Below are 9,644 nucleotides of genomic sequence, written 5' to 3'. Positions count from 1 at the left end.
GCCACTAAGGGTAAAATGATAGTTATCTAGTTGCCTCGATGGTGAACTAGAAGTAAAAATTATATAATATCAACATTATGACATCTTGCTTAATGCAATGCTTTGTTTTACTTAATACTTTGATATGCATGTGGAATAGCAATCTTGGAGTCGAGTATTAGTTGTTCATGTAGTTGAATGACGGTCTATAGGCATAAGGACATCATTCCTATATGCAATCATGACATGTACGATTAGTCATAAATACTACAATTTAGTTGATACAAAATTTAAATTTGTTCACCACACATATGCTGCTTTTGGAGAGATGCTACTACTGAAATTATGGATCCTAGTCCTTTATTTACCATAAACACAACCTCGTTTGCATTCTTTACAGATCATTGCTTTACCAAATTTTAATTCCTGCATACAAAAATCAATTTCAGAAACTTGATACGATAATCCTTGTAACTAGCAAACCTAGTGAGATTGACAACCTCACTAGAAGTATTGGGGACAAAGTGTTGAGAGCATGGCTTATCATTTACTCATTAGAGAACTTTCCGGATTCATACCTTGGTCATCAACTGAGGTAACTTGCTTCTTGCTATAAACCCTTGCGCTTGGGGGAGAGGGGCTATGGGATTTTAGTTGCAACTTAAGAATAAAGAACATCCATAACAAGCAGCAACACCGTCAAACTGAGATAAGGCATACTGAATTTCAAGTGTTTGAGGTGTGCTCCCACAGTGTAAATTAACCTTCGCATCTAGTTTGCCATGGTCTCAAGTTGGTACGATCCAATTGTGGAATGTCCACTCCTAAGGAATATATGAGTTGGTTAGGTTCATCATGGAAACTAGCGGCCAGAGACTTGGGAAGGGACATAGGTAGATCATGTGCACGCCAAATGGGAGGAGGAATGTAGATGTTGTGTGATTTCCTCCTTGGGCCTTGTCTAAGTGGAGGCGGTGGCGGAGACGTTGGGGAATCTGTCGTGACCACACAGAGAGGCGACTCCACAACACGATATGACTCTTCTTGTCGTACCTTGTCGTCCTGATAGAGCTGACCAATGTTGACCCTGAAGTCCTCCTACATGGCATCAATCTTCGGGATGAGCAAGGAATTAAGCTTGGTTGTCGTGTCCTTGAGAAACTTCATGGCCTTGAACACAAAATTTTGATTCTCTTAAATCTTTGTGTATATGTCATTGGCGTGGTCACCATGAAGTAGAACGTACAACGCATGTTCTTGGAATAGAGGCCCTCAATGGTCGTCCCTTATCGTCGGCCGCGCTACCGAGTGCGGTGCGGATGTGATGAAATATCCAAGATATCGAATGGAGTATTAGACACTCACTTCTCTTTGCGCTAGCTAGGGTTTACTGACATGCATGGATGATGGATCAATCATAGTGGATTTGGCATTTGCCTTTGTTGTCATTTTTGTTTGAGAGAGAGAATTGTCTTTGTTTTTTAAGAGAGAAAAGAATTGTCTTTCTTGTTCATGAGGTTCTTTCCTGTCTAGCAAGTAAGGAACGTGTAGTCTATATATATCAACTACATGGCCTAATGGGCCCACTCATGGACTTCAAACATTTCAGTGGTCTTCTCTCCTTGCTTGGCCTTGTTCGTTCAGCTTCTCCATTGTGTGTTGTCGTTTGAAGGACTGCCTCTGGAACTCCTATTTGGCGCACAAGCATTTGTTGGCGCGCAAATGTGCATGCCCCGCTCCCTATTGCGCACTTTTGGGCCGGCCCATGTGTTGTGCGAGACATCCTTGTTTTTTTTTGCCTTTTGTTTCCCTTTTTATTTTATTTTCCTTTTAACTAATTTGGCATTTAAAAAAATGTGGATTGTGAATTTTGAAAAAACATTGTTCGCCTACTCATAAAATGTTCGTGAATTTGAAAAAATGTTCATGAATTCCAAAAATGTTCTTTATTTTGAAAAAATGCTTGGGAAATCATAAAATGTTTGCGAAACTATAAAATGTCCGTGGATTCAAAATTTTACAGGTTTCCTTTTTTTGCAAATTCAAAAAATGGTTGTGGAAGAAATGTTCATGAATTCAAAAAATATACAAAGATTCAGAGAATGCTTTATGATTTCAAAAAATATATATGAATTGAGAAAAAATATCTTGATTTTGTAAAATATTCACTACTTCTAAAAAAGATTTCCTGAGATTTTGCAAAACGTCATGAATTTTAAAAATTGTTCGTGAATCAAAAGGTTATGAATTTAAAAAAATATGAATTCAAAAACTGTTCAAAAATTCAAAAAATATATACACGAATTAGAAAATGTTCACAAATTCGGAAAAGTTGTCGCAAATTCATAAAATGTGCACAAACTTGAAAATTATGTTCGGGAATTAAAACATTATTTGCAAATTCACAATTTTTTCACAAAGTGAAAAACAGATTCATGCAATTTAAAAAAAGAAAAAAAGAAAAAGTAAGAAGAAAAAAGGAAGAAAAAGAAAAAACAAGTGGGAAAAAATCCAGTATGGGCCAGCCCGAGCCCATACCGAGGAGGTGGTGCATGGGTCGCTATCCGCCGAATAGGAATCGCGGACTGCTTCTTCTGTCAGCTATACATGTGATGTACCCCTAAAAAAAAAGCTATACATGTGATGCAGTCAAAAAAAAAAAAAGCTATACATGTGATGCAGTAGGAGGGCTGGGGCTGCTGACAGATCGTGACTAATGACCTTTCTGATCAATAGGAGAAGTGACGAGCTACTTTGCTGGGAGAAAGAACAATATTAATGACCCTTTCTGATCCGACACTTGAACAATGAAGAGATCTGCCAGTGCCACATGCCGGCGTACAGCGCAGTGCAATTGTACGTGGGGCTATCAACAATGTCATTGGCAGAGGATGATTTCGCGTATGTCTCTCTCGCCATCAGTAAGAATGGTATGCTCGAGCAATTGAAGCAGAGAGAAAAATGAACCGAGCTTCAGGCTGAATGGCCCTTTCAGTGGAGATTGCTTGAACGAAGATGGCTTCCGAAAAGAAAGAAGATGAAGCAGCTCTCCAAGACCCTTCCATCGTCATGTTGCTCTAGCTGAACTGCCAAGGACCCCATGCATGCATCTTCTAGCGTTAGGCAGGCCTATCGGAATCAAACGGTTCCTGTGCACCGCTGCATTGTACGTGTCGAACATGTTAGTCGTACGCTTGAGCCTTGAGCCCGGGCAAACCCCATTCGTCGACATCGTCGTGCATGTAATTTCCACGGACACCATAATGGCCTTCCTTACAGTACAGGTTTTGGTATGCGTCCTTTCACTCTCACACCGTACGCTCGTACACCGTCCTTCTGCTTTGCAGTTTCTGACGGAGCTACTGTACAAATTTTCTCCCGGGTAGTCCTCCTGATTCCTCTTACCAGACAGGCAAGGCGACGCACAGTCTCTTCCGCTGTAACGGGCGCCAGCTGGCGGCTGGACAGCAAAATGCCGCCTACCAATACAATACACTTGATCGATATTCAACTGCAACTCTGTAGGCACAAGGACCAACTTGGTACTACTACGTGCTCCTAGCATAATATTGAGCGAAGCTTTCCAAGATCACTGCTGATCCTTGTTATCCAAGACGTTGCTGCCTTAACCACCACCCTACATGAATAAATAAATGATCAGGCCCTTTTTTGTACTACTATATATTTTATCTATGGACGTTCCAAATGCCTGGAAGCACGCTTGCCTTGCATATGACAACAGACGGTAGGGCACCGTTGAGTGTTGACAACTCAAAGGACCCGTACCAATAAGAGCATCATCATCACTGTTGTTCATGGTGGAAGAAGGTGGATTACATAAATTATTGATGAACAAATTAAAGGCTAATCACGTAGGTTGTTCGTTTCACCTTCATCTTTCTTGTAAGGACTTGACCCTGTACCTGTAGACTGTAGTGACCAGTTGGGCATCGGTGAGCACAGTGGCTCACTAGAAGGGTTTTGATTACTGGTCATTTCTTCGGAAGACGAGCTAATTGTTAGGTAGTGATGATTAGCTATGAGGCTCATGGATGGATCGATCACCTAATAATTCGGGTCCCCCAAAAGAGGAAGGAATTGGATAGGCGGGAGGCCAAGACCCAAAAGGGTGGTGATGGATGGATTTAAAATGAAGAACTGCCAAGACACATTGCTTTGAATTGTTTTGACTAATTGTAGGGGGGCCTGGCAACTGGGTGCGCAATTTGTGCTTAAATAGGGTAGCGGCTGGTTTAATTTAGAAGCAACGCAATCTTACTTTATGAAATCCGCAGAGATACTGTCGCTACGCAGTATCAAGTTAACAAGCTCCGGAAATTAGCAGCGCCAAATTAACAAGTAACCACACGTGTAGCTCGTCCTCTCCCCTTGTATATATCCTGCATCTGCAAGTCGTCCTGTGTTTTGTCATCTTTCGTAATGCTAGCTTTTGTTTTCCGAGTGCCCGTTTAATTTAATTTGCAGCTTGATCTGCCCTGTGACAAGCATGATTAGGCCACTATAGCTAATTAATTCCGATCCTTTTGCATGCATGCGGCTCATGGGCAGGGGATATGGTACGTTTAATTAGGGGCACAATGCGCCGCCTGGTGATATATATGTACCCGGAGATCTACACACTCATGTTAAAGAAAGCGAACTGGATTTGCTTTAGCATGTAGGTTTGTTACGCTTAAAAGAGCTAAGGCAGCGCTGGCTGACGCCTCCGGGGCACTAAAAATACAGGTCATTGTTTCTCATGCATGAGTGCAGTGCATGCATGATTAAAGCCAAAAAGTGGCAGAATTATTCGCACTCAAGCCCAATAGAAATTCAATATGTAGATCCATGCTACTGCATATGCATACGCAGGTCGTTAGGAACTTAACGGCATACTTGGACAAAGGAGAGACACGAATATGTAATTCAATATGTAGATCCATGCTACTGCATATGCATACGCAGGTCGTTAGGAACTTAACGGCATACTTGGACAAAGGAGAGACACGAATATGTGCGTGAATCATGACGAGCAGTAAACAAACAGTGTTAGTGTATAGGGTAATGAGAAGAGAAATGCCATAATTGCCCATGCACATGCGAAATAAAGGCTTAACTACAACTTGTTTAGATTAGAATTAGCTGCACATGAGCCCCAGACTATTGCGCGACATGAACACGAGGTAAGCTAGCTGTCACCTTTCTCACCGGTATTCAATTTGGGCGCAAGATCGATCTCTCTGATCGAGTGAGTACGCGATCAACAACTACTACAGCCTGTGGCGGTCTTGTATACTCGCATGCATCTACGCTTTCTAGATCTATCTGGTATAGTATAGACAAACGATCTTCACTAGCCGTGCATTATTCATGCTGGAACTAATGGAATCCAATCCAACACACGTACAGTATTCGATGGAGGCCTCTGCGTACTACAGATCTCGAGCTGCACTTGCATTCATGTTTGTGCATGTACATCTGTGAAACTCATGCGCATCTTACACACATGCAAATGCAAATGCAAATGGGATTTTATTAACATAGGAAGCGTTGAAGTAGCGCCACCCGATGAAACTGGCACGCCATATGGACGGGACGGAGTGGACTCGGCAACAGACTGCACCTTACTCCTCCATAAACTATGCCCTACTGGCATTAGTTTGGGATCTGGCTGTCGGCACGGTCAACATCGGTTCAGGGAATTCCGTTAGATCGATCGTCGTGTTTGGGCAGGGGCTAATTTTTTCCTGAAACGGTGAGCTGGTAACAGATTAGGGCAGGCAAGTGGCACGACAGACGGTGCTACTGAGCTCGTTCCGGTAATGTTCTCTCGCGCGCAACGCATGGCATGATTGCATTGCGTCACTGCCTCACTGGGGCACGTACGTACGGCTCTACTGCTCTGCGCTTTGTTTTGTGTCGCGCGCGCGTGGCTGTGGGGACCTATACACGCGGGATGAAATGTATACTGTGGTAGAGACTGTATAGTAGTCGTATATATCTTACCTGCACTAGGTATATTGATCTGTTCTATTTGTGGCTTTGGTAAGCCTGGGCTATGTATCTATGTCGTGTTCGCACATCATTAATCTACGCCGCTGGTGTTAAGAAATGATCAGATCGGGTTGAACCTGGTAACATTTCCTTCCTTCTCTCATGTACCACCAGGACCTGCTGCCGTAGTACCGTTTTGTCTGGAGAGAGAGCTGCTGGTATATAGCACGGCCTCTTTGGCTCCAACTAGGCCTTTTACATGTAGCGTGCATGTGGGAGAGCATATAAACAACGCGGGAATTTGGCGACACTTTAAACGAAGGTATAATTACAGCCCTGTTGATTAAGAAACAGTCATTTGTTGGTCGACAAGACCGTCCCATCGGCACCTTCTTACTATATACTCCCTCGGTAAAGAAATACAAAAATGTTTAGATCACTACTTTAATAACCTAAACGCTCTTACATTTCTTTACGGGGGAGTACTTTCATATATTTTTGATAATTGCATATAAATCGTGTCTAGATCAGATGGTTCTTAAACATTGTAAAGCCCCAAAACCCATCTAGGGTGCCTCCCCAGCCATCATCTTCCTCCGCCGGTAGATTGTTGGCCTCCTTGGCTCCAGTAAAAAAACAGCCATTTGTTGGTGTGGAGCAGACAGCGTGGTTGTACGTCTTCGTCCTCCGGCTCCAATAGATCGATAAAGATTTGCCGTTCTCCTCCCGACTCCTCCCGTGTCGCCCCTGCACGGCGAGGGGGGGGGGGGGCGGGACCCAAGCGCCGCCGCGTCCTCGTCCCTCCCCCGACCTCTCCTCCTCGCGCCGACCGGGCCGGCGGGGGATCTCTTCTCCCACGACTCGCTGGATCTGGAGTGGGCAGATCGCGGCGGTGGTTGGCGGCGCGGGCTTGGGGGCGACGGCAGTTTTTTCTGGTGTGCGTGGGAGTCCGCTCAGGGCGCGCGGCGGCGGCCCTCGGCAAGCGATGGCGGGCGCTGGGCTCTCGGCGGCGCTCCGGCGTGTGCAGGCGGCGGTGGTCCCTGTGCGCGGTCGGCGGCTCCATCTCTGACCCAGACGGCGCGGGGGATGGCGGCAGCCCGACGTGGCCGGCGATCTGGATGCGGTGGTGCCGGCGGCCCGCTGATCTGCCAGTGCTCCAGGGTTTCGCCTGGTGGTGCTGGTGGTGACGGCGGCCCGTGCACGAGAGTTGGATCCCTTCGAACTAATCTGGGTGAAAACTTGCCTTCGGCGTTTGCTAAGGCCGTTAGTGGCGGCGATATATGCGTCGTTCCCTTCTTGAAGGCATCGCCGTGGAGTTTGCCGAGGGCCGCCGCCGCTGAGACGGAGGCATCCAAAACCTAAACAGCAAGACCTGAAGTTTGTTCCGCTGAGACGGAAACAAAACTTTGGCCCTCAAGTATTTGGATGTATTTTGCAGTTTCTGTAAGGATGTTTTTTTAGGGGCATGTGCTAGCCTTTTCGCCAAAAAAAGATAAGATGATTATTAGAGGTGACTTAGAAATAGAAATAGTTGTTTCTCAGGCGACTAAGAAATAACAAAGTTGTTATGGGAAACAATCGTCCTTCCATTCTACTGTTGGCCGACTCTCTCCCAATCGTCATTACTTCCTTTCTCTTTTTCGACAACTTTGTCATGTCGTGTGTACATCAATTTCGTTCGAGAACTTAATAAAAAAAATCGTTCGAAACAGAGATGGTCGTCTCGAGTAAGGGTGCCGACGCTTCAATCAAGAAGCATGATGCGCCGTTGTTACCCGCACCTCTAGGAGTGGCTCCCATGGTAACGGTGTGGGAAGTTTCTTCATAGATTTAAGTGTGTAGTTTCTTCTTCCACCTTCCGATGCTGTCGCCAATCGACGCCTGGCGCCGGCCTAACTGCCTATTGTCGCCACCCAGCGGTCGACTGCTATGCCGCGCATGCCTCGCCACCCCTCAACGTGTTGCTGACGCCCCGGCCAGACCTCTAAACCCCGGCACAATCTCCGTCGTTGGCGACTTCGAAGCAAACCCCGGCACCTGAACCCATCAACCTCCGACTCTCCTCCACCAGCAACGCCGCTGCCATGTCTGCCCTAACTCCGGATCGCTCCTGGCTCGGCCTTGCCGCGGCACTTCCGTCTCTGCCTTGTGCTTCGCCCAAAAGCGATCATCCCTAATCGGAATTTCAGGCAAGATGAATAGCAAATGCACACAAAACTGCATGCAGTGTCACTGCAAGATAAGTTGGCCAGTATTTTCGATCAGGAATACCTTTCCTGGTAATGTGGATGGGGAAATAGACTCCACATATGAACAACAAACACCAGAGAAGCAAGTTTAAGAGTATGTGGCACAAATAACGATGTAAAGTAGCTGAGCTTTATTCAGTTTTCAGAAGATATGAATCCACAAACTATCTTTAGCCTGCGATTCTATCGCAGTTGCCCATGTTAGTACACCACGCAGGAGTCGATTTTACCAGTGTGCTCGGTAACACGCCGCATGCAGATCATCACCATAAACCCAACTTGGAACTGACATGCATGCCGCGTGTTGCCGGCCCGGTCCCTAGCTGCTCGTCACACGACACGGATCGTTAGTGCTCCCAGAGCAGCAACGGCGCCGGCTCGAACCGGAAGTCCTCGGCCCCGACGTCGTGCCATGAGTACGCATCATACGTGGAGGGAGGCAACGCGAAGCCGAACTCGTGCAGGAACTCCGGCAGGTCGAAGAGCGCGAGGTCAAGAATGTGGTCGTCCGGCACCGCATGCGCTGCCGCTGCAGGTGCCGGCGCTGGCTCCTCGACCTTGGTGTATGTGTCCTCGACGGCGTCCGCGTCTGGTGCGCGGTCCATTTGCGCGGCGAGCGCGGCCGCGGCTCGCACGTCCTCGGGCGCGGCGGTGGCGGGGAGGGGCAGCTGGTGCGCGGTCTCCGGGAAGTTGAGGTGCGCGGCGGCGCGGCCCTTGATGGAGAGCGCGGCGACGTCGTGGGCGCGCGCGGCCATCTCGGCGGTGTCGAAGGTGCCGAGCCAGATGCGCGACTTCTTGCGGGGCTCGCGGATCTCCGACACCCACTTCCCCCAGGCCCGCATGCGCACGCCGCGGTATGTCGGGTGCTTCAGGTCCCGCCGCGGCCGCTTCCTGCTGCCCGCGGCAGCAACGACGCCGCCGCCGCCGCCGCTCGAGTCGTCAGAAGACGACGTCGTGAGGGGGGAGCTGGGGCCGGAGCCGAGGCTGCTGCAAGTGGTGGAGGAACTGGACGCCGGCGACAGCGCACCCTTCTCCTCCATGGGTACGTACGTGGTGGTGGTGGTGGTTCTGAGGAGAACTTGACACAGTGGTCACGGCTCGCAATCTCAAACAGTCAGACTGTTTGGTGTATGCCTGTCACTTGCTACGCCTCAGGGCTTAAGAGTGAGCGAGATATATACTGGTATTGTAGTGTCAGGTGCGCAACGGATTAGTATTAATTTAGCGAGAGGGTCAAAGCAGGGACTGTGAGTGGAACGTGTATACAGTACTTGTTTTTGCGTTCCCGAGGAGGCGAGGAAATGTGATTGTTATGCAGAATATGTCTATATATTAGTAGTAAAAAAGGCTAGTTAAGCAAGATGACGCGGCTTTGTGGGAGGGCCATGTGTTACTCACTGCGGCTGTGAGAATCGATATGAT

At 47.5% G+C, this 9,644-nt stretch overlaps 1 protein-coding gene across 1 annotated transcript; it reads right to left on the bottom strand.

Annotated features, from left to right (window-relative positions):
- Positions 1-8,378: 8,378 nt before the first annotated feature.
- LOC119326035 (ethylene-responsive transcription factor ERF038-like) lies at positions 8,379-9,363 on the bottom strand. The gene has a single exon (XM_037599743.1). The coding sequence runs from the start codon at positions 9,260-9,262 to the stop codon at positions 8,570-8,572; it is 693 nt and encodes a 230-aa protein (XP_037455640.1). The 5' UTR covers positions 9,263-9,363; the 3' UTR covers positions 8,379-8,569.
- Positions 9,364-9,644: the final 281 nt, after the last annotated feature.

The sequence above is a fragment of the Triticum dicoccoides genome, chromosome 6B (genome assembly GCF_002162155.2).
Source record: "Triticum dicoccoides isolate Atlit2015 ecotype Zavitan chromosome 6B, WEW_v2.0, whole genome shotgun sequence".
NCBI lineage: Eukaryota > Viridiplantae > Streptophyta > Magnoliopsida > Poales > Poaceae > Triticum > Triticum dicoccoides.
The sequence above is the reverse complement of the archived record's forward strand: the minus strand, read 5'-3'. Positions and strand labels throughout refer to the sequence as shown.